Raw genomic sequence first — 26,785 nt, 5'->3', positions numbered from 1 at the left:
AGTTTGGGGCTATTATAAATAAAAATGTTATGAACGTATTTTTTACAAGTCTTTTTATAGACATATGTTTTCATTTCTTTTGAATACCTATAAAAAAGTAGAACTGCTGGCTCAAAAAGTAGGAAAATGTTTGGTGTTATAAGAAACTCCCGAAAAACAAACAAACAAAAAATAAATAAATAAATAAATAAATAAATAAAAGAAACTCCCTAAGTGATTGTACCATTATAAACTCCACCAACAATGGATAAGAGTTCCAGTTGTTTTGCATCCTTATCAGCATTTAGTATTGCCAGTCTTTTTAAATTTTATCCACTCTAGTAAGTGTGGAGCTATATTTCACTGTGATTTTGAGAACATTTTCATGTGCATACTGGCCAGCGATAGATCTCCCTTTATGAACAATATGTTCAAATCCTTGCCCACTTAAAAATAATAGGGTTATTTTTTATTACTGAGTGATAGGACATTAAAAAAAAATCTATTCAGGATACAAAATATATGTCAAATATATGCTTTGTGAATTTTTCTTCTAGTCTGTTACATGTCCACATATATTCATAATGGTCCATTCTGATGAGTATATATTTTAATTTTGATGAAGTCTAATTTATCAAATTTTTCTTTCATTGCTATAACTTCCTGTATCACATATATATTGTCTTTTTAGTTCTAGCTTTTGTATTTTGGTCTATAATCTACTTTAATGGTTATGTATGCTGAGAGTTAGGAATTGAGACTCCTTTTTTTCCTTATGGACATATGGGTGTTTCAGCATCTTTTGTTGAAAAGACTTTCTTTTCTTCACTGGATTATGCTGCAATTTTGTTGCAAATTAATTTATCAAATAAGTACGGGTTTTTCAGGACTCTCTGTTTTTCATTAGTCTGTCATATGCCAATACCACACTATCTTGATTATTACAGCTTTAAGTAAATCTTGATGTAAGGTAGTATTAGTAAAACAATTATGTTCTTTTTCAAGGTTGTTTGGTTATTCAGGTTCTTTGCATTTCCAAATATATTTTAGTTAGCTTTTCAATTTCTACTTTTAAAAAAAGCCTGGTAGGCCTATGAATGGCATTGAGTTGAATCTGTAGATGGCTATGTGTAGAAGTGACATATTAACAAAATTGTATTTTCTAACCTATGAACAAAAACTCTCTCCAGTTATTAAGATCTTTCTTAATTACCTTCAGTAATGTATTGTAGTTTTCAGTGTAAATGGTTTTTCACATCTTTCATTAAATTTATTTCTAAGTAATCTATGTTATGTTTAGCCTCTATTATATATGAAATTGTTAATTTCATTTCACAAATGTTAGTTGTTCATATATCAAAATACAGATTTTCCTACACTGATCTTGTGCACTATGCCCTGCTAGGATCTCCAGAATAATGTTGCATATAAGTGGTAAGAACAAATATCCTTGCCTTGTTCCCAGTCTTAGGAGGAAAGTGTCCAGGGTTTCATCATTAAGTATGATGTTAGCTATAGCTTTCCATAGATGCTTTTATCAAAACAAAGAAATTACCTTACAATAAAACTGCTGAGAAACTTGGTATTGAATTTTGTCAAACGCTCCCTTTGAGATAACATGGTTTTGTTCCTTTATTCTGTTAATATGGTTCAACCAACCTTGCATTCCTAGGACAAATCCTCAGCAAATGCATATTTGTACTTAAAATATTATTTGTCTCCTCGATTCTATCGTAAGTAATTATTGAAGAGCTTTTAATTTCTTCAGATCTCTCACTTTCTTTCTGGTCCTGTGAGATGGGCTCCCAGTATCTGCAGAATTCTCCCAGCGTCTTGAGGGGGATGTTAGAGAATGTTCAGTTGTCATTAGTACAAACAAAGTAGCCAGGAAAGTAGGACAAATTTGTAATCTGTATCTTCTGCCTCTTCTACTATTCTCTGAATTGAAACATTTGAATTCTGAACACTGGGAAGATATATTCTTGCTGTCTTCAATTTCTCATTCTAGGGTCTCAAACTCCTTTAAAAAGGAGGTAGTTGTGGGTGCCTTATAAACCTTTTAGCTAAGAAAAATCAGAAATGACCCCATCTCTCGGTTTCTACCCCATTTCGCAACTTTAACACCTAACAGATGAAGAATTTCAGAAATTCTCATCCTTTACACAGACCTCCAGAATAGGTTGCCATTTATTTATTTTTAATTTTTATTTTTTTACTTTATAAAGTCCACAGCAATCCTATGATTTTGTTTGTGAGCCTTCCAGGTACTGGAGAGTAGATACCCAGGTAAAAATCAGAAGCAAATTAACGGATGTATTCTCTGACCAGAATCCCAAGTTTATTCTAAAGAACGTTTTAATCAAAGGAGGGAGCCCTACTTATCCCTATTCAAGTAGGACATTTGATCTCAGAGGGCTGAGTGACACCGTACTCAACTCTAGCTCCTCATGCCTCTACTACCACCTGTACTATAAGATTATGTTCCTTGAAGGTAGCCACTACATCACTCTTTTTCTTTCCAAAATTAACTTTACTAACTATAGGAAAAGGATTGATTAACACCAGGCACATTACGTAATGGTAAAAATGAATCCTGATTTATAAATTGCATCAGGATGGGAGGACTGTGAATGGACTATATACTTGATGGAAGGCCACAGCTTGAGCTTCTGTGATTGTGGAGACTTGTAACTAGGACCTGGGAAATTCTGATTAAACTGTTACAAAAGACATCAGCCCTTGGGCATCATGAAGATTTTAACCTAATCTCTGCTGTTAACTATGTGGATCTTTTCCCTTTGTACTCAAGTTGTTGTTTGACTATAGAAGTCCAAGAACAGTGCTTGGGCTCCTGTGAGGATTCCATGACAAAATGAATCTCTGTTGACATGTTGTTTCCTGTTCCATATCCTTCTAAGTGAATCTAATGCTAAGTTTGGCCTATTCAGGTCACGTGAGTCCAAATGTGTGGTTAAGTCCGAAGAGAATATTTGGTGATGTTTGGAATAACTACAGGTATACTAGGGGCCTTTCAGGTAATGTTTTGCTATAAACTGCTGCACTTAAACCTGATTTTCTGAGCTGTACTCAATAGGACTTTAATATTTATGCAGGAGTCTTTCTTTTTCTCTTCCTCTTGTTGGTTGTTAAGATATTTAACATGTATGCCAAAGATGGTCATAATACCAAATTTTGGTTCAAGCACTGTGAGGCTGCCATATAAATGAAGGTACAGATTTTTTAAAACCATATATAATTTCTAATATTTGCTACAGTATTATAAAATTTCATATTATTATGAAAGTAAACTTTGTTAAAAGGGTTTGTTTCTTTAACTTCAAGGTCTATCACTCCCACTACATTTCAGTGATATTTTCAACTGCAATTCAAATTCCCCTGCTGCACTTCTGTAGAATGCATCCATACATGTATCATCAATAAAAGGTTCCTGGCTAAGAGCCAGTCCCAAAGTGCTACTATTAGCAGTGAATTCTGTCTCAGATAAAAGAGGATAGAGATTTTTGATCAGTCTAAGCACAGATACTATGAATTTATTTTACCTTCTAGAAAAGACTATAATTTCAGAAGATATATTAATTACTAATGTCTTACAGCAGTATTCCATAAGAAAGGACTACATGAATAGCCTCTAAGTGTCAATCTAAGATATATACAAAATAATTGTTAACAATCTGTTCCTTCAAGAAGTTTGCAACTTAGTTGGGTAATAATATACCCATATAATTTTATTCATATAATGCTATTGTATTTTTATATATTTATATTACAGTAATGTAGATAGAATTTAAAATGATGATACCTTCCTTTATAAAAACTGTCAACAATTTCAAAGCTGAAAGGAGGAGTGAACGTAAGCTGTGCTTAAGTTATTGCCACTTTAGCTGGTGATTAAAAATACCCACCATACTTTATTTGTATCATGTTTATAAAATATTCATTTTGTTTATTCTTCAGCTATTACTTCAACAGTATTGCTTTTAAATTTTAATATATTCTTAACCCTAATGCTTTAAAAGATTCCTGAAAGTTAATAACTTTGAAATAGAATTTATTGGTGCTTAACAAAAATGCAACTAAGGAAGCCAAACCACTGCCATAACATCCTGTGCTCTTAATTTTAGTGACTGTACTCTGCAAATACAAGAAAAAAGAATGCAATATAAAAGGAAAAATGTTACAGTAATTGTGGACTTATTAACTTAGAACATACATCTAATCACTCACAGTCCCCACCTACCTCTGCTCCCTTAACACATACATTTTACATTAATTATTTCTGGAAAACTAGACTTGAATTATTTAAGGTTTGAATTACATGCCTCCTCTAGATTAATTCCTTACATTAAATGGGACTACATTATCCTATATAAGGTAGTACGTGATTAAAGGGAAAAAAAATGAATGCAGTAAGATAATAAGCCAAAGTGATCAATATGTCCTACAATAGAAGAGGGAAGCCCCATTAATTTATTTATGGCCTTTCAGTTAACATATATAAAATTCTCAATATGTTCTAGACAATGTGGTAGAAGCTAGAGATAAAAAAATGATTAGAACACAGTACTTTCTTTATAAAATAGGGTAAAGAAATATATAAATGATAGTAGCATGCTAAAGAAATTTTGGATCACCACAAGTTGCATTAAAGCAATTTCTTCAGTTAAAGTCAGTGAATTTTAGGCTATCTAAAATAAAGTTACTCCTTTGGCAAAAACTTTAGAAAATAAGGTATATGTACACGTTTAAGCAATAATGGTTGTTGTGGTACAAATGTTCGTGTTCCCAGCAAATTTGTGTGTTGAAAGTCTAATTCCCAATATGATAATATTACAAGGTGGAGCTTCTGGGAGGTGATTAGGTTATGAGGGTGGAGTCCTTATGAATGAGATCAATGCTCTTATAGAATAGGCCCAAAAGAGCCACCCTGACCACTTCCACTATATGAGGAATACATACAATAAGAAGTATGTGACCCAGAAGAGGGGCCTCACCTGATCATGCAGGTACCCTGATTTCAGACTTCCAGGCTCCAGAACTGTGAGAAATTTCTGCTATTTATAAGCTATCCAGTCTATTGTATTTTGTTATAGAAGACCAAATGAATTAAGACAAAGGTTTAGCTATAAAATCTAATTATTATTGAATCCCTTCATTAAATCTATATTTTGCTAAAAAATAATGTTCTTTTTCTTCCTTTTGATATCGGTCCAGAACTAGTACCATATTGTTATCAGCTTTTTTTTCTCATTACTGTGATCAAGACAATACAATATAGCTCAAAACACTTATGTATGGGTTTTTTTTTTATTCCTACTTATGGTACTAGTGCCTAACTGAGATTTAGTTTTAACTAAAAGCCATCTACAAAGAACCAAGTGTATCCTCTAATTAAAAGATCAAATTATACACCACCTGGAATTATAAAAACTCATGCTGTAAGAAAATGCCTGCATCTGTAAATTGTACAGTGTTAGCATAAAGGATGGAATGGTCAAGCTTAAGGGGAGTGGGCATGAAAGGCTTCTCAGACTATGTGGCAACAGAATTAAAGTTTGAAAAATGGGTAGAAGGTCACTAATGGTGGTAGGGGAAGAACACCGATTTATCTTCTTGAACTACTCCAGCTAGCCAAATAAAGCAAAGAACTCAAAAGACAGTAAAGAAATCGCATTTTAAAAAGAAGTGCATAACTGTTGCTGACATCATTATAAACATAATGCAAATGTCAGCATTTATTATGGGGGAAAAAAACCCCAAAATGTTACTGAAATAAAAATAGTAGCCAGAAGGAGTTACAGAGAGGGGTTCAAATAAGGAGAAGAGAGAATCATATTGACTCTCTTACCTTACATGAAGTGAGTCAACACATTGTTTTATTTTAATGTTAGTAGAGAAATACATAAGTTCATTCATTTATCTATCTGGCATATTTATTTTAGAGGATGATATTCTAAAATGAAAACAGGATGTTTAATTTCCAAGTTACCTTATTAAAAATGCTTAAATTTAAACAAAAATTGAGAATGGCAAAATGTAATGAGTGAATGGGGAAAAAATAATTTTAAAATTCCCCTCCCCAAAAGTATAAATAAAGTAATGAAAGGAAAATTAAGTATGTCAATTATCAAGAAACATAACTATTAAAGGGCAAAGACCATAAGGTTAGATCAATTAAATACTAGTTATAAGAGAAATGCTTAATACAGATAGGTTAATACGCCCTTGTCTGGGGACAGCCAACTGACCTGGAGTCTGCAAGATCCCTCCCTATGTGGGAAGACCACCCTCCCCTCTACACCCCTACTCTTATTAGGGATTTCTGGACCCAAGGGTAGGTAGGACGACGACCATGTCCAGCTTGAAGCAGTTAGAGGAGCACGAGACCTTCGCCAATTGTCCTTTATAAGATTATAAAGGGTCTTAAGTCTGAGATGGGGGGTTGTTATTTTTTATTGCTATAAAAAATTAATTAATTTTTTTTTTAAAAGAAGAAGAATGTAGGAAAGGGTGAAGCCAGAGAACTTGTATGCACGACCCATGGGCATGGACTGAGGGGGTGGGATTGCTGGGGGTGAGGAAGGGGGGGCGGTGCTGGGCAGAGGGGAGCAAAGGGGAAAGAATTAGAACTATTGTAACAATATAATCAATAAAGTATACTTAAAAAAATGTGATAAATACATGAAGAAAAAACAAATATAAAGAAAGTATGGGTTATAAATATCAATATTAGGCAAAATTTCAAGGCTTCAGCATCTTTATGAATGAAATTAAACTACAAAGAAACTAAAAATAAATAAAGCCCATAACTAAACATACTCTCCTAAACATTCTTGGGTTAATGTTAAATAAAAATCAAAATGGCAAACATAAATTAGAAAATAATAATTTATAAAATTTGCACAGGACAAAACATCTGTCTTTGCATATAAGTTTGATCAATTCCTTATAACAGATTTGTAGACATGGAATAGAAGTGAAGGTCACTGAGGCTGAGTAAGTCAAGAAACTTTTTGGCTAAGGAGTTAAATGGGTCATTTATGTAATCAATGGAAATCCCTCATATAATAATAAGAGTTGAGGCAGAGCCAAGAGATGGATGACAAAATGCCCTATGAATTTGGGAAAAATCACTAAGAGGTGAATAAATTATAGAAGTCTAAAAATCCAGAAATTTAGAGCAATTTATTAGCTGAAAGGAGTACACACATTTAGTGCTTTATTTTTACTCAAATAATAAAGGTATAAGATCAGTTCCTTATGTGTGATAGCCAAATTGTCAATATCTTTTTATTGACCTGCTAGTATAAAGAGATTAAGGTAGCAGTTTGATCAAACCAACTATAATGAATAATTGCATGGAAGCTTCTAGATATAGGATAAAATGTCAATGAGCTCGGAGAAAGTAGCTAATGCATCATCTCATTCATACATTGACAAAATAAGTATGAACATATTTAGGATACTTTGTTACAATTAGTAGTTGCGGTAAAGCTTTATGTTTTCTTTTTTTTTAAAGATTTTATTTATTTACTTTCAGAGAGGGGGAAAGGAGAGAGAAAGAGGAGGAGAGAAACATGGATCAGTTGAACCAGCAACCTTCTGGTTTGCAGGCCGTGGCTCAATCCACTGAGCCACACCAGCCAGGGCAAGTTTTATGCTTTCTTCCCTAAACTTGGACTTAATCTTAAACTGCTGGAATCTGTTATTACCAGCAGCATGCAAAGTTTTTAGAGAACTAAATGGTATATTATATTAGCAAGGCTTAAGAGAGAAAAATTACCTTGTTGGTGAAATTGTTTTTTACTGGGAAAGAAGAATGAGTTTTTCAACTTTCCAAAAAAAAAGATAAACTTTTAGCTTAATGTTCTTAAACCAACCTGTAATTTTTGCTGCCTTTTCCTCTTGGTTCACTCGGTTCTCATCATCTTCTTCATTATCTTCTTCAAAGTCATCTAAATTCCCAATGTCAGCCTGCTTCATACTCATCAAACTAGCCAAACTTTGCATGTCTTCATCCCTACATCAATGATTTATAATACACAGTTCATTAAATGACACTGATTGAAAATAATTGTTTCTTTAGAATATTAATATATTCCTTTTCTATATGTAAACAGTTGTACAATACTACTGAAAAAATCTAAATACTAATTTATCAATTTTAATTTTTTAAATTTATTGATTCTAGATAGAGAACAGGGGCAGAGAGAGGGAAAAGAAGAGAGGGAGGGAAGGGGGGAAAGAGGGTTGGGGAGTGAGAGAGAGACATAGATTTGTTGTCCCACTTATTTATGCACCTACTGGTTGATTCTCATATGTGCCCTGACCAGACATCAAGCCTGCAACCTCAGCGTCTTGGGACAATGCTCTAACCAACTGAGCTACATGGCCAGGGCCCTCATTTCTTAACTTTTAAAAAGCCAGTTTAATTAGTAAAAAGCAAGCAGGGTTAAAAACTAACTGGTTAGGAGCACTTTAATTCTGTGCTGCAGACCTATGGAAGACTAAAACTTTCTTTATGAGATTAAAGTATGGTTTCTCAACCATGAAGTCTGGAAACAAAAACTTGTTTCATAAAACAGTGAAACACCTGGCAAATCAGATGAGATCTAGGCTTTAAAGTATTTAAATTTTCATAAGGAATTAAAACAGAAATTCTTAATATGAAGTCCATGAACACTTTCGGTTTTGTGGATTGAAGAGAAAAGTAGTAAGGCCCTATAAATTATATTTAAATCTTGTTTAAAGATGCATTTTTCTCAAAGGGGTTCTAACTCCCCAAAACTTAAAAACCTAATGTAATATAAAAAAGTATCTTAAGGCAAAGTTTAACCTTTTTAAAAATTAAAAAATGGAAAATAACCTGGGTTGACTATAAGTTAAATACCACATAGCAGATAAAATGTAAAAATGTTCATATTAAAATATTTAAAATAGAAATTACATTAGAGTATGAATAGAAATTTTAAAAAATTAAATACTCTAAACATCAAATAATTTACATTTTCTTGATCTATCATTTTTACCTTAAATGTCAAACAAACTACTGTGAATGAAACATATTTCTAACATGTTATATACAAACTAAATTTCAATCAGGCATACTTCCTCAAATCTCAGAAAGCCAAATTAAAACAATTTCTTGAGCTCTTAGCACAATACAATAAAAAAAATGTTTCTTTTGTAAAGTAATACTTGCTAATATTCATTTTCCTACATATGACTTTGAAGATAACACTGGTTTTTGAAACTCTTTGCACTGTTATCTCATATAAGCTTAGAGTTAAAATCATTTCTCCCTTTTAAAATAAGGCAGTGACATAAAGTCTGTATGACAAAAAAGTTGTGTTACATTATATGAACGCCTTATAAATTGTTCACCTATCAATGAGGGACAATTTCAATATATAACATTATTCTTAAAATGCTAACTTAATTTTACCTCTTTAACTTCTTCATATTTTAACCCTGAACATTTTTCTTTGGGAAAAGTAAGGAGACAAGGAAAGAGGAGGTAGAGAGGGAATTTATTAAGAGTGTCTGAGAATTCTTCACTCAAACTGAGACACTTGGTTTCACTGAATTTTCTCTCACCCATATTCCTGTGAATGATGCTAATTCACTACTGCTTTATTCCAGTGGAAAGGAGTCCACCTTCAAAGGATCTTCTCTAATTTTGTTTTCTCTCTTCTCCTGTTTCCTTACCTTTTATTTTGGCTTGGATTTCAGGGTAAGGTCTTTATTTTTAATTTCTCAATATTTAAGTCTACAATTTAAGGTCCTGAGATGAAGGGCTAATTGCTTCCATTCTGTACTCTCTCTGCTACAGTCACTTAGCAGCAAACTTTCCAGAGAAGAGGCTTACTGTTATCTGTCAAGTTACTTGCTGCTTTATAGATGAGTGCCAAGCATCTCATTTTGACTGATGCACCAGAATTCAGTCTAATCAGTCAAGTAGACATGACCAATTTTAGTAACCATGTTTAACTAAGTCAAATACATTCAGAACTGTGGTTCAGATTGTATTGAAAGGTTTACAGCTGCCTTCTTCCCTTCACCTTTTAAGTCTAGGCATAGAATTTGCATTTCTCCTTTCCCTGAGTCTTCCACAACAAATAGGTACTAGCCCTTCCACTACACCCAAAACATGCACTTACCTGTGACTTGATTATATGCAAAACCAGGGTAAATGTTACTTTTTTTTTTTTAATCTCTTTTAGATATGTTCACATCATTTTATCCAGTTATAATGTTAGTCTTTTCGGAGATTAGAAGTAGGTATAGAAATAATCTTTGTGCAACGCCTATTCTATGCTTTAGAAGTATATTTTGAAAAGGACAGTGATTATAACAAAGTGCATCTAACTGTACCTTGCTATATAATTTTTGGTAGACTGAGCCAAAGACCATGAATTGGTAAAAGTTTCCTTTAATTCTTTCATCACTCTTATTATAAATTTTTCATTTTGGGTTCCTCTCACATCTCAGCTGAATCAGTCCCACAAACTGAACTGTCTGTATTTCAGAGTACAACCACTTAACATTGAGGACACTAAAATATAAAACAAACATGTATGATATTCTATAATACTAAATTTATAATTTAAAACTTGCTGTAGTCCCTTTCATATTGTTGTTCATTTTCTAGAGTCAAAAGAGGCTATAAATAACAAGGACTTCATTTCATTCAGCCTCTGAAACAAAGAATGGCAAGAATGACTGGTATGTGGTAGGATGTTCTCAACTGTTGCCAATCCATTGAGTCAAAAGCTATTTACCTTACAGTGTTTTAAAACACACTCTGAAGCAGCTTTGGAGACAAAAGAAACTTACGTGGCTTTTCCTTCCCTGAGGAAAATGCAAGACAATGAAAACTGGAGAGTGGCAGATACAACTTTTTTAGACAATGGCTTGAATTTTAACTTAACATCAGTCTGAGTTGGCATCGGACTCGCATACTGTTTCATGTTGATGCTGCTAGTAGCAAGCGCTTTCCTTCGACCAGAAAGGGATTCCTGAAAAATAAAAAATAATTATGTAATTTGGAGTTATTTATTTTATAGCTAAGTATTTTAAAATACAATCTTAATAATATGATTAAATAACAATACTTCCTTCTTCAACGAATTCCTCTAACACAATAATGAAATAAAATTGTGATGAGGTTATATCACAACTTTTATATAGTTAAGGCAGATTATAAAATTGGAGAAAGCAGGCCCATGAAGAAAGAGGGCAAGGCTTGAACAACCCTCAATCACTCAGGGAAGGAAAAGTAAGAAAGGCAAACTAGGACAGAAAGTCTTCAGGGTTCCTGTAAAAAGCACAGGTCTAGATATCAAAGTTCTCAATAACTATTTTCCTTCCTTTGATTATATTTAATGTAACCTATTTACATTATAATGTAAATGTAATGGCATTAAGTTACATTAAACCTTTCTGATCCAGCCTTGGTTGGCATTCTACCTTGTTCTGCCTACAAAATCTGAATTCTATCTATCTCACACTTTGAGCCTTATTTCTTCTCAGGACCTTTTCTAATCACTCCAATCTATAGTTCTCTCTCCTCCCTAAGATCACATACACCAAGAAAGAACAGTTAGTTTCTCCGATCCTATGCCAGTGGCAGACACTGCTAAGCAACCACAGCAGACTTCAAAATTCTTCTGCACATAGCTATTGCCAATTCATCAGAATTGGAACACAAAATGAAAATTATTTGCTATCAAAGGTATTTAACATTCCATTAACAAACTATAATGTTTCAAAATTATCCTTTACAGAATAATAACCTAGGAGAACAATGATAACAGAATAGCAAAATAATGAATAAGACATAACAATCCCTGACTATGTGTTCTAATGACAAGGAGAAATTTTAGAAGTAGGACAATTTGTAAATAATGTAAATCAAAGGTCATATAACATCATTAATGTAAACCAGAAATCATATACTAGCATTCCTTAGAGTTTACTTGTTTGAAAGTTTAGACCTAAAATAAGGCCTAATTTCCAAACTACATAACCTTGCTTAAGTCAGTAAACTTGAGCCTCCCTATAAAATAAGACTAAACAAATCCATTCAACTTCTACAATGGTTTTCTATAAAATTACTGTTTTCCAAACAAGGCAGGAAAAAGTACCATTAACATTTGAACTATTTAATAAATCTTTAGTTTTCCTATGATTGAAAAACTTGACTAAAATTAAGATACACTAATTTAATCAACACACTGAAACAGTCTTTTTCAAAAAATTGACATTTCTGCCAGCAGAACAAGTAAAAATGTAATGTAGCATTCCCAAAGAATACCTTGTTTTAAAATGTGGTCTTATTTGTCAGATTATGCATAGCAATATTATAAAGAACTTTTAGTGCATGTAGATACTTTATGAATGAATTTCAAAAATGCATCAAGCACTTCAGGAGGAGGATTTAAGCTCTCTCAAAAGAAATACTTAAGAATATGCAAATACCCTCAACTGAATCAAGTTAAACAGATGTGACTATCCCAAACAATACAAGTATTCTTTCCCTGGTTGCTACTATCAACCAAAGAATAAGATTAAGGTCCAAGGTTCTGACAATGTGCAAAATGAAAAAGTACCATCAGGGAATATCAATTTATCACACTGATATGAATAATAATCTCTTATTGTACTTTTAGAATAGCTAACAACTTCTACATATATATGGGGCTTAAAGCTTTTGTTTTGAAAGTATGACATAAAAAGTGCCACATATTATTTTCAGATTTTGTTAAACAACTATTTCAGAAAGTACGGCATTGATCCCTTAGTACTTATCTAATTTTATAACCAAATAATCAAACTATAAAATTTAAGATAACTTGGAAATGCACATAAATTTGAAGCCCTAGATTAAGGATGATTCCTGCAAAATCTAGAGTTTTGATTATTAACATTCTGTTGATTTCATATTTTAGAAAAAAATTATGTAGAAAGGTTATCTGCTGAACTCAGGGAATTTTTAAGTATTTGGTAAACTGGTGTCTCTGGAATAAAAGAAAGTAAAGTAAAGTTACTAAATTCTAAACACAATTAGCTATACTACTCAATTAAAAGTTATAACTTGCTCAGCAACAATGAAAACAGCTATTTATAATATATGGACAGGTAAGCAGTACAAAGCTCTTTTGAGTCTACAACATCCATTCCTAATATTAACATAGGATCTCACCAAAGTCTGTGTCCTTGGGAAAAGTGGTCTGAATGGTGTGTCTACTAATTCTTCACCTAGGTCAGCCATTGTTGTCCTCCTGAAATTAGCTATCTCATAGAAAGTACACTTAAAAAGAACAGTAATGAGGAAAACATGAGGATCTTTCGCAGCTCTAACCCAAACTCCATGAGGCTTCACTTTTTATAACCACTGAGACTAAATCTTTACCCACTCGAGATTGGTATCATAACTATCAACAGTTCTATAAAGAAGAATGAATTAACTGACTGCTTTGCTACATGAGCAGGTTTTGTATCTTATAGTCCTCTTTGAAGGAATAAGGGTCAGTTTAGAGAGAATTACCATTGTTGGTGTCAGAGTCCTAATGCTATTTCACATCGGCACGTAGGTTAGACAAGAGGACAGAAATAAGAGAAAAACAGTAAGAGGAACTCAGAAAAAGGAAGTCAGGTGGCAAGAGTCAATAAGAAGTGTTTACATACAAGTATGTGTAAAACTATGTTTCTGTCTGTGGTCCCATGGTTATACACTTGTTTGTTTGTATGTGATCCAGGTAGTATTTGGGGAGTTACTTCAAAATCCCTAAAGCAGTTTTCTTAAACTTTAGGGTTTATTAAAAATATAAAAGTAAAACTAGGAGAGCTGTTAAAAATTTAAATGCTTATTTACCACATCTGGAAAGTCTAAATTACTAAAACTAGAGATGGGCTCTGCATTTCTAAAAATACTAAGTACTTCCCTTCCCTACTACCATCCCATCCCATCCCATCCCAACACCCAACACACACACACACACACACACACACACACACCCAGTAGCACTACTCTTATGTAGTTAATCTAAAATCACACTTTCAGAAATATTTCCCCATAAAAAATCTTATATAACATCTATTTTTTTCAATAACGATTCTCACTGTTATTAAAAAAAAAATTAACCTACATATTTCCATTTCTTTGAAATCCAGCCTATTGTATGTGGTACCAGCACTTATTCACTGATTTATCTTTGGCATATTTTTTCAAGTATCTGAACCTCAGTTTTATACTCTCAGATTGGCAAATATTTTTAAATGTTGGATGAAACCAAGTGTTAATAAGAACCATGCAAACTTTCTTACACTGCATGAGAGAATTTCAATTGATTCAGCCACTTTGGAGGGCAATTTGACATTACTTTGTAAAGTCGAACACATGCATAACTTATAACTTAGCAATTCCTATCTTACAAATATGTCCTAGAGAAATTCTTGGAACATACAAGAATACCTAGGATAGCATTCATTTAACCTAGTTTATTAAACTAATATTACAAATAGTTTATCCAGAATCACCAATCTTGAAATGAAGAAAATATATGCAGAAATTAATACAGGATGTTTACTTCAGTAATGTCTTTACTACATTACTGTAAATATATAGTAAAGTAGTTACTACAGTAATGTAGCAATGTAGTTACAGTAGTCCCTCTCTATATTGTGGTTCACCTATCGCAGCCTCACTGTATTGCAGGATTTTAAAAAATATTATATTTATTTATCGCGGATATTTCGCTATATTGTGGGATTCTGTGGTACTGTATATGTATGTTGTTAAAGTTACATGGGTTTAAGAGTGTAGAATAAATGTAAGGTTCCTACTTCGTGGGGGGGTGGTCTGGAACGTAATGCCCGCAATAAGTGAGGGAATACTGTATTGAAACTTATGCGTGAACCCCTCTCCCCTACATTCTTGCTAGACCTAAAATAAATTCTCCATTTCAATATATTCTCACAGTTGTTTAGATGGTTACAAGTAATAGGTGAATAAATGTTTCTTCTGTACAACATAAAAGGGAGAGGACTTTATAATAATAAGGAATTAACTGATCATGAGATGAATAAACATCTTCTCATGAGACTCAGGACTTTATAAAATTTTTAAACATTGTAGATTTTGCAAAAACAAAACAAAACAAAACATGTAGCCAATCTTGCCACTCCCCTGACTCAAAACTATCAAAATGACATATAACATAATGGTAGCAAACAATATAGTTATATAGGTTATTCTTGTGTGCATATTATGAAAAGTTGGAGGGGAGAGCTCTAGTCCATATTATTCAAGTCAGGGTCTTCCTACAGAATAAGTTCATTGTATGATGTTTCACTTATTATGGACCCCAAGATAAATACAATTAATATAATGCCTCTCCTATTAAAATATTTGACTGGTGCCCTGGCTGGTGTGGCTCAGTGGATTGAATGCCAGCCTGCAAACCAACAGCTGCTGGTTCAACCGATCCACGTCTTTTCATGGCTTAATAGGTCATTTCATTTTAACACTAAGTAATATCCCATTGTCTGGATATACCGCAGCTATCCATTCACCTACTGAAGGATATCTTGGTTTCTTCCAAGTTTGGCAAGTACAAATAAAGCTGCTATAAACATTCTTGTACAGGTTTTGGTGTGAACAAGCATTTTCATTTCATTTGAGTAAATACCGAAGAGTATGATTACTGAATCATATAGTAAGAGTGTATTTATTTTTATAAGAAACAGCAAAACTATCTTCCAAAGTGACTGTACCAGTTTGCATTCCCACCAACAACTTATCCAAGTGCCTGATGCTCCATTCTTTCACTAACGCTGGATGTTGTCAAGTTGCAAACTTTGGCCATTCTAATGAGTGTGTAGTGGAACTTCACTCATGTTTTAATGTGCATATCTCTCATGACATATAATGTGGAGCATCTTTTTAGGGGGGGTTATTTTAAAGAGAAAGGAAGGGAGGGAGAAAGAGAGGGAGAGAAACATCAATGTGAGAGAAACATTATTTGCTTGTTCTCTGTACACATGACTGGAGACTGAATCTGCAACCCAGCATGGGCCCTGACTTGGAAAAGAATTGGGGACCTCTCAGTTTGTGGAATGATGCCCAACCTACTAAACTACACCAGCAGGACTGGAGTATCTTTTGTTATGCCTAATTGCCATCTTGGGTGAGGTATATCTGAAGGTTTTTGTCCCATATTTTCAAATCGAGTTGATTTCTTATTGTTGGGTTTGAAGAGTTCTTTCTGTATTTAGGAATTATCAGTTGTGTCTTTTGCAAGTTTCTTTTCTAAGTCTGTAGATTGTCTTCTCATTCTCTTAATGTTGTCTTTTTCAAAGCAGAAGATTTTAATTTTAATGAAGTCCAACTTATCCATTATTTCTTTCATGGATCATTCCTTTGGAGTTATATCTAAAAAAGCATTACCACACCCAAAGTCATCTAGGTTTTCTTTTGTGTTATGCTCTAGGAGTTCTATAGTTTTTCATTTTACATTTAGGTCTATGATCCATTTTGAGTTAATTTTTTGTGAAAGGTGTAAGGTATACATTTAGATTTTTTTTTTTTTTTTTTTTTTTGGCATGCAGATGTCTAGTTATTCCAGTACCATTTGTTGAAGAGACTTTCTTTGACCCATTTTATCGCCTTTGTTCCTTTGTTAAAGATAAGCTGACTATATTTACCAGAATCTATTTCTGGGCTCTATTCAATCCCATTGATATCTTTGTCTGTTCTTTCACAATACCATATTCTCTTGATTACTGTAGCTTTATAGTAAATTCTGAAATTACGAGGTATCAATACTCCAACTTCGTTCTTTTTCAGTACTGTGTTGGCTATTCAGGATCTTTGCTTCTCCTTTAGAATCAGTTTGTCAATAGCCATAAAATAACTTGCAGGGACTTTGACTGGGATTGCATTGAATCTATAAGTCAAGTTGGGATGAACTGACATCTTGACAATTATCAAGTAAGTCTTCCTATCCATGAACAGGAAAAAAAATCTCCATTTATTTAGTTCTTTGGTTTTATTATCAGAATTGTGTAGTATTCCTCATATAGATCTTGTACATATTTTGTTAGATGCATACCAATGTGTTTCACTTAGGGGTGTGCTAATGTACATGAAATCGTGTTATTTCAAATTCCACTTGTTCATTATTGTTATATAAGAAAGCAATTTACTTTTTTATATATAAACCTAGTATCCTGCTACTTTGCTATAATTACCTAATAGTTTCTGACGTTTTCTTGTGAATTCTTTTGGATTTTCTACATAGATGTTCATGTAGTCTACAATGAAAGGCAGTTTTATATCTTCCATCCCAATATGTATACTTTTTATTCCTTTTCTTATCTTATTGCATCAGCAAGGGCTTCCAACACAATGTTGAAAAGGAATGGTAAGAATGAACACCTTTGTTTTGTACCTGATCTTAGTAAGAAATCTTTGAGTTCCTCACCATTAAGTATGATGTTATTAGCTATGGGGTTTTTGTAGATGTTATTTATCAAGTTGAGGAATTTCCCTCTATTCTTAGTTTTTATCATTAATTGGTATTGGATTTTGTCAAATGACTAACCTGCAACCATTGATATAATCATGAGTTGGGTTTTTTTTTAAGTCTGTTGATGTAATGGGTTATATTCATTGATTTTCAAATACTGAACTAGCCTTGCATCTCTTGGATAACCCCATTTGGGTTGTAGAGTATAATTCTTTTTATACTTTTTGAATACAATTTACTAATATTTTGTTGGAAAGTTTTGTATCTACATATATAAGAGATATTAGTCTGTAATTTTCCTGTAATATCTGTTTGGTTTTGACACAGGTTAATGCTGGCTTCAAAGAATGTAAAGAAAGTATTCCCTCTGCTTCTATCTTCTGAAAGAGGTTATAAAGAATTGTTATAATTTCTTCCTTAAATATTTGGTAAAATTTATCTGTGAACCTATTTGGAACTATTGCTTTTCATATATTCTATACAAAACACTAATGAAAAAAACATCACTATTTTTCATTTTTACAAATCTCTAGTGTCTTTATGTCTAAAATCTCTTTAATGTCCAGTTTAACAGATAGCTGGATTGTCATATCCACTCTCATGTTTGATCTGTATAATAAATATACTGTTTTGGCTGAAGTATATGAAAAAAAATCCAGCCTTATACATATATGCAATTGGGAATAATAGTAGTATTTTAATAACCTTTTCAGATAATTCTGGGTCTTCTTTGGTACCACATCAAAACTCCACAAGTGGTAGTTTCTTACAGGTTAAAGAGTAACGTAGAATCTGAAACCATATTAATAAACTATTCAAATCCTGCTAAATTAAACTCCATTATTCTATCATGCACGTTGAATAAGTTTTTTACTAATGCATGCTTCTGTAACATCATATACTTTGGTTATTTGGAAAATACCGGTTCTTTGAACTATGCAGATGTTCTAAATGTTGACCATTCCATTATACAATACCAAAATAACCAAATTTGCCTATCTCACTACCTATTCCACCAGAAAACTTTTAAAAACTGGGTTACTATCAAGCTTAAGGTAGTGAGTACAAGTTTTTCAAAATTCTAATTTTTACTTGGAAGTTCTAATTTTATTATCAGCCAACGAATAATTTGGTTGCTTGCCTTTAAGTAGCAGACTCACTATATCCAATTTCAAGAAAACATCTGCCGAATACATAACCGGTCTTTCTGTTACTCATTTTTTCCAGGTAAAAATGGTGTTTCCAGAGAAAAGGGCAGTTAGTTTACAAGTGAAACTTGTAAATCCTTTTTCTTGAATAACTTTGTCCTTTGCAATACTGTATAAGTGCTTTTTGTATACTTCCCATTTTGTCAAAGAGAATATTGAAAAGACTAATACTCAGGGGTTGCAAGTTAATAAAATCAGCAACTTCATTACATCATCAAGAACATACTTAAATGAAACAAACCTATGTTAAGGGCTAGAGCTCCTGGTTATAAATTTTCAAGGGTGATATTGCTACTACTCATTAATTAACAGAAGAGGTAATTTTCCTCATTGTCTTCTTTTGTGCAGTGAATTTATTTCTTCCTCGCCCTTATGCTGATAGTATAGCTCTGGTGCAGCAAAAAAAAGATCTTATTAGACCTTCCATCTTAGGTGAATGGGAAGGGCTAGACTTTTTCTGCATTTCCATGCAGTGATAAGAGCAGGAAATCACTGGTTCAGTAGAAACCCTCAGTGGGAAAGCTATGATGAATGTTTATCTTCTAAACTTCTGCTTTCACTATTTAAAAAAATTTTCTTTGAATTCTTTCTCTTTGTGTTATTTCAGGAGTGCATTCATAAAGATCACTTGGTCATATTTCACCCTAGCTTTTAGCTGTTTTCCAATAGGAGAGTTATTTATGCTATCTAGTCTATTGCCAGAAGCAGAATTCTTCATTTGAATTTTAGACAGAACTGATCATTTTGATAAAGAAATAGCCACCAAAACAAAGTTCACTTGTCTCACACTGACCCAACCTTTTCAATATAGTAATTCTTAGTGACTTATTAGGATTATTATTGTACTGGAATTCTCTAATGTGAACATGTGATCAACAATGCAACCATACCATTCTCTTTTTCTGTCTAAGATGTTATATCTCAGCATCACTATTAGCAGGTAATGAGTATGTGATGATAAATCAATGCCTGCAGCACATACCAGTCTAGGGTCTCATAATTTAATGCCTGATTCTGTTTATTCTTGCCCATTAGAACTCTAAATTCTGATTATGTGCAACTGAATCAAGGCACCAAGAAATAAAGTGACAGGCAGACAGAATTCTGAAGAGCTTTCTAAAGATGTGCAACCAAATTAATGTTTAAAAGTCTTAGTGATTAGATCTTCTCCTGTCTTACGACTGTGTGAATTATTTCACAGCAAAGAAGTAACACACCCAAGTATTTGTGTAAATATCCATTCTTCCTACTGATTCAAAAACCAAAATGGTGAAATGAGATAATGCTTCTTAATCCAACCTGTGACCCCCAATGCAAAAACTCTTACACCATCTTTAATAGAAAGTTATATTTGTTTCCTGGTACTTTTCATTCAAATTCAACCTAAAAACTACCAATATTTTGTTATTTATGAAAAACAGAATAAAATAAAATAACTTGGTGTGCTACAATATCAAGGCCAAAATTTTTGCTTTATTTATTCTAGAATACTTATTGAGAGCCTATTATGTGCCTGGTATTCTCTCATTTAACTCATTGATAACACTTTAAACTTTATTTTCAAATGACAAAAAGTCAATCTAGAAGTTAAACTGTCTAATTTTTCCAAAACTGTGATGGCCTTTGATCTGCCACAAGCACTGCATTTTGGGGGGGACATGCTGAAAAGATCTTTGCTTGATCAGCAGACCAAAATAGAATATTACAGAATTTAATTTAGAGTCCATGAAGCAATTAACAGCTAAAGCAGACATGTCATAGGGAGCTCCCTCAACCACAAAGACTTAATTAGAAACCATATCAGCTAAAATAACCAAGTTAGATGGTTGGATGGAAGAGTCTGGTAGTACAAATGTAAGCTGAAAGAATTAAAGTTAAAAATCCTTTTAATATGTACTCAGAAACATTTATAAAAATTAATACATTGATTTTAGAATAAAATCTAATATCTCTCTAAAAAATCAAAATAAAAAACCTCAACCTCCTCAAATAAAGGGAAACTCTAGATATACATAAAAATATAAGTTAAAATATTCAAATCAAAGGTCTGAGTTGTAGGTTGTCCAATTTAAATATATATATATATAATTAAAGTGACCTCCCCAAGTCAAGTCTACTACAAATTTGCTAAAGGGCAGTTATATCAACTCCTACCCTTGTAATTCTAAAGAAAGCCACTAAAATCTTACTCATACTATTATATGTAGTTTTAAAATTTTATTTTATTGTTTATGCTATTACAGTTGTCTCCACTCTTTCCCCTTTTGCCGACCTCCATCTAGCCCTCCCTCCCTCAGGCAATCCCCATATCATTGTCCATGTCCATGGGTCATGCATATATGTTCTTTGGCTAATCCCTTCATCTTCCCTTCATCCAGTCCCCTTCCCCCCACTTCCCTCTGATAGCTGTCAGTCTGTTTTGTAACCTTAACCAGGTACTATACTACCAGAATTTTTAATTAGTTTTCAGTAGGTGTTCTAAGGTAAATAGGATCACCTGTTAAAGATCTGGTACCTGTGGATTATGTCATTCATGGCCAGGATTTGAATGTGTGTGCTAATAATGACTTCCAAATCTTCATAACTAGACAGGTCTACTCCTGACTTTCAGATCAAAGCACTCAAGTGCTCACCATTTATCGTAACCTTTATTACGAACTCAAAATAGCCAAAGTGGCCTCATCTCTACCCCTGAAGCTGTTTCTCCCCTTAGTTCTCATTTTAGTGAATGGTCCCACTGTCTATCAAGCCTCCTAATCCCAGCACTCACCATACCAAATTGGGTCTAACTTCTAAATCTCTCCATAATCTGGACCCCAACTTTCTATCTCCAATGCCACTTTTTCCTAAATTTAAGCGTCATCATCTGTGAACAGCCCACGGCTATAGCCTCTCCTGGACTGGCTGCTCTTTCTATAGCCTCATAAACACTTAAGATTTCATATTTCATAATTCTATGAGTAGTAATCATCTTTCTTTTAAAAATGCTGTATCTTTTTCCTGATTATAGGAGAAAATTCACTAAACAAAATTATAACTACATATAGTACGAAAAAGAATCACTTGGTGTGACAGCTCTACCGAAGACACAGAGGTAAACAAACACATGAGCCTGTCAAGATGAGGAGACAGAGAAGTATGGCCCAAAAGAGGGAATGGACCAAGGTTCCAGTGAGAGAACTAAGCAATGAGGAGATAGCCAACCTAACATATGAAGAGTTCAAAACACTGGTGATAAAGATGCTCACAGGCTTGACAGATATGCTTAAGTATGGCAAACGCATAAGGGAAGAAGTGAAGGCTATGCTAAATAAAACGAAGAAAAATCCACACAAAACCAATGGTGAAGGAAAGGAAACCTGGGCTCAAGTTCATGATTTGGAACATAAGGAAGAAATAAACAGTAGACCAGTACAGAATGAGGGAACGAGAATTTTAAAAAATGAGGAGAGGCTTAGGAACCTCTGGGACAGCTTTAAACGTGCCAACATCTGAACCATAGGGTTGCCAGAAGAAGAAGAGGAAGAGCAAGAAATTGAAAACTTATGTGAAAAAATAATGAAGGAAAATTCTCCAAATTTGGGGAAAGAAATAGACATACAAGTTCAGGAAGCACAGAGAGTCCCAAACAAGCCAAACCCACGGACGACCACACCAAGACACATCATAATTAAAATGCCAAAGGTGAAAGATAAAGAGAGGATCTTAAAAACAGCAAGAGAAAAGCAGAGAGTTATCTACAAAGGGGTACCTATAAGACTATCAGCTGATTTCTCAAAAGGAACTTTGCAGGCAAGAAGGGACTGGCAAGTATCCAAGGTGATGAAAAGCAAGGACTTACAACCAAGATTACTCTATCCAGCAAAGCTATCATTTAGAATGGAAGGGCAGATGAAGTGCCTCCCAGACAAGATGAAGCTAAAGGAGTTCATCATCACCAAGCCATTATTAATTATATGAAATGTTAAAGGGACTTATTTAAGAAAAAGATAGAAATTATGAACATTGAAATGACAACAAACTCACAACTATCAACAACTGAATATAAAAAATAAAAACAAAATCCAACTAAGCAAACCAGAATAGGAACAGAATCATAGGTATGGGGATCATTTGGAGGGTTATTAGCTGGGAGGGGGGAGGGGGAGAATTGGGGAAATGGTCCAGGGACTAAGAAGCATAATTGGTTGGTACAGAATAGACAGGGGGAAGTTAAAAATAATATAGGAAAGGGTTTGAAGTCCAAGAACTTACATGCATGACCCATGGACATGAACTAAGGGGGGTGGGATTGTTGGAGGGAAGTGGGGTACTGGGCAGAGAGGAACAAAGGGGAAAAAATTGGGACTACTGTAACAACATAATAAAATATACTTAAAAAATAAAAATTAAAAAACACTATTTTCTACTCTTAGTTTTGAGGTAAATATTTTTTTTAAAACCACAAAAGAATCACTTAAAACTACCCACTAGCTAAAACCACTGCTAATATTTTGACATTTTTCTCTAGTTTTTAAAAACAGCTGAGATACTATTTGTAAAACCTTATGTTTTTAAACTTATTATAACTTTGTAAACCTAAATTTTAGAAGTTGCATATCATTCTGAAATATGGTTACAGTACAAATTTATATAACTACTCCGTATTAATGAACATTTAAGTCACTTAAAATTTGTCAGTTAGAACTGATGCTACAATGAACATCTTTATGCCCAAGATATTTTTGGTATTTCAGACAGATGCCTAGAAGTGAATTTTTTTTAGCATTTCAATACTTTCCAAAGAAACCATACCAGGTTCTAAACTGGAGTGTACAACAGTGTTAATCTCATTCACCACACCCACAACATCACTATTATATATTTTTAAATCTTTGCTAAGCTGTTAAGAAGAAAACTTGTATCTTACTGATTTAATTTGCATTTCTTCACTAACTTATGACCTGGAATATATTTCCATTTTTATTATTCATCTATATTTTCTCTTTTGAAAACTAGTCATGTCCTTTGTTCATTTCTATCTGGATATTAGTCTTAATTTTTTTTTTTAATAGAGTTCTTTAAATAGTGCAACTATTAGCCTTTTCTCTGCTGCTTTTGCTATTATATTTAGTGGGGTGTTTTTTTTGTGTGTGTTGTCTTTTAATCTAATGATTTAAAAACCTTATATTTTCTTGCCCTGGTTGTTTGGAGCATCATCCCATACAACAAAAGGTTGAGGGTTCAATTCCTGGTCAGGGCACATAACCTATGTTGAGAGTTTTAGCCCCAGTCATGTTGCATATGGGAGGTAACTGATTGATGTTTCTCTTTCACATCCTCACATCGCTGTTTCTCTTTATTTTATCTATCTATCTATCTACAGCTCCCTCTCTCTTCCTCTTTAATTGTTCATATTACAAGCAATAAGCAGATGAAAACCCTCTTAGTTAATTCTTTAGATTCATACTTCAATATTTCAGTAAGATAAATTTCTACTGGTTGAATAACTAGATCAAAGGTACGTACACTTTTAAAACTTTTTATATGATTGCCATTTATATGTCCCCTTGATGTTATACTAATTTACACTCCCATCAACAGGTGGACCTTAGCCAACAATGAGTCTTAATATGATTTTTTAAATATATATTAGTTTTGATTTTTATGTAGACAAATCTATGTATATTTTCTTCCGTGATTTCTTCCCCACTGCTTAGAAGTTCAGAAAGTTCATCTTCTTTATCTGCTGATTTAATAAATGTACACTTCTAAACTCTTTTAGTTTTGATTACTTTATTTTCTTCAATTAACTTTTTTTATGGTGATGGATTCAATTAACTTTTCAATCCATTTGGAATTCCTTTTGTAGTAAAGTGAGGACTAATATTTTTCTCCACCCAAATAGTACCAATATTAGTCACTGTGCAATATTCTTCTTCTATAATGATTTGAGAAGTATGGGAATCTTTATAAAACTATTTCATGCTTATACTTTACCAATATTTCTTTCCTCTGCTTCCAGGATAAAATTAAAACTCTTGTAACACAGCAAAGCTCTTTGGGATACTGCCTCTGATTTGATATGAGGAAAAATCAATTGTTCCTCCCCCAAATACATCTCATGCTCTGGTAATATTCTGCCAATTGTATATGCTGTTAATTTTTATGTTGTGATGTCTCGTTACAATTTTAAAGCACAGGAGATTTTCCTAAATAAGGCACAAAATCAGAAGAAGTAACACTAAAAGTTACTTTTTACAAAGTACCTACTTTGTGCTGGGCATTATTCTAAGTGCCTTACTATAATATCTCACTTGTTCCTTACAACAATCCTGTGAGGTAGATAGTATTACTACCTCATTTTAAAAATAGAAAATTGATGCACAAAAAGATTAAGTAACTTGTCCAAGATTACTTGGTAGTAAACAGAAATGTGAACACAGGCAATCTGGCTCTGTGATTTGTACACTTACCCCCTATACTGTACTGCATAAAATACATAAATTTGTACATATAAATACAAAAGGCTTACTACATGCTGAAAGACACCACTTGCAATGATAATAATAATAATAAAGTGACAGGGAGAAAATATCTGCAAGATATATGAAAACCAATATATAGAATTTATGAAGATCTAAAAATAAATATGAAATGCAATCATTTTAACTGAAAATTGGCAATGAGCATCCTTAAGCAATTCACAGAAACACATAAGTGGCCAATAAACATATAACAAGATGCTCAACTTCACAAGTTATTCGGGAAATAAAAATTAAAGTGATAATGAGATAGCATTTTTGCTCATCAGAATGACAAAAGTCAAAAAGTCTAGTAATATATAGCATTGGTGAGGGTGTGGAAAATAGGCATTTCAATTACTGCTGGTGGTAATATAAATAATAACAGTCTATTATGAGGATATTTATTTAGCATTAAAACTATCAAAATAAAATAAAAATTCCCTTAGATTGAACAATTCCACTCTGTGAATCTATCCCAGAATCTGGGAACCTGCTGTGCACACGTGCATTTATAATATCAAGTAAACTGGTAACACCCTTACCATCCATCATTAGCAAAAGAATGGGTAAATCATTACGGTATATCCACCTGTTCTATTGATAATTGAGTAATTACACATTGTAAAGTGAGAAAAGCAAGTAACAAAACAATAAGTATGATTCCATTTAAGAAAAAAACAAACTTAACCACCTCAAAATATATGTATGTTTATGTAATTTCATGAATAAAATGTCTAGAAAAATTATGAGAGAGCTTTTCTTTTTTTACTTTATATATTTGCTTAAATCTTTTAAAATAATCATCTGTTCACATTTAATATCATCTATTCTAATTTAACACTTGAGTAAGTTCTAAAAGCTATGTGTGTATTGGGGAAGAGGAGCAAAAGACATTAAGGAGGTAGCAGAAAAAAATAATTAGGCTATGAAGGGCTTCTCAAGCACAGAACTACTGACATTTTTAACCAAATAATTCTTTGGCTTCTTTTTGTGGGGCGGGGCGGGGGGGGCGGGCACAGGGGGCTTTCCTATGCATTGTGGAATGTTTAGCAACATCCTTGGCCTCTACCCACTAGATGACAGTAGCAAACATTGACCTTCCCCCACAAAATCATGACAATCAAGTCTCCAGACATTGCCAAATGTTCCCCAGGGGGCAAAATGTCCCACCACCACAATGAAAACCAATGAATTAAGGAATCAAATATTTTGTGAAGCCTCCCTTGTTCCTCAACCAGAGTTAGAATTCCCTGCATATGACCCCATATGATATCAATTATTAGTTTTGTTTCCTTGTTTGTCTCCACTGGACTGTGAGCCTCTTCAAAGTAGGTGTTTAGTCTGGTTAATTATCTTTTAGGCTGTGTTTCTCAGAGTGTGGACTGGGACCTTCTTCATTAATAACACCTGGGATATTTGTTAAACTTCAGAGTCCTGGATCTCACTTAAGATTTAACAGGCTCCCAAGATGATTCTAATACATACTACAGCTTGAGAATTATATTGTAGTTTAGTACAATTCCTTGCACACAGCAGGTGCCTT

At 33.3% G+C, this 26,785-nt stretch overlaps 1 protein-coding gene across 10 annotated transcripts in view; it reads right to left on the bottom strand.

Moving 5' to 3' along the window:
• EHBP1 (EH domain binding protein 1) overlaps positions 1-26,785 on the bottom strand; it is a 381,983-nt gene that overhangs the window by 208,977 nt on the left and 146,221 nt on the right. For all 10 annotated transcript variants that reach the window (XM_090281360.1, XM_090281362.1, XM_090281361.1 and 7 more), the window contains exons 6-7: positions 10,834-11,015; positions 7,878-8,017 (exon numbers count right to left, since the gene is read on the bottom strand). In XM_090281360.1, coding sequence (XP_090137486.1) covers positions 7,878-8,017; positions 10,834-11,015 — 322 coding nt within the window. The remainder of the gene's footprint in view (positions 1-7,877; positions 8,018-10,833; positions 11,016-26,785) is intronic.

Source organism: Furipterus horrens, unplaced genomic scaffold (genome assembly GCF_987537825.1).
Source record: "Furipterus horrens unplaced genomic scaffold, mFurHor1.1.pri manual_scaffold_6, whole genome shotgun sequence".
Lineage (NCBI taxonomy): Eukaryota > Metazoa > Chordata > Mammalia > Chiroptera > Furipteridae > Furipterus > Furipterus horrens.
This window is presented reverse-complemented; position numbering and strand designations above follow the sequence as displayed.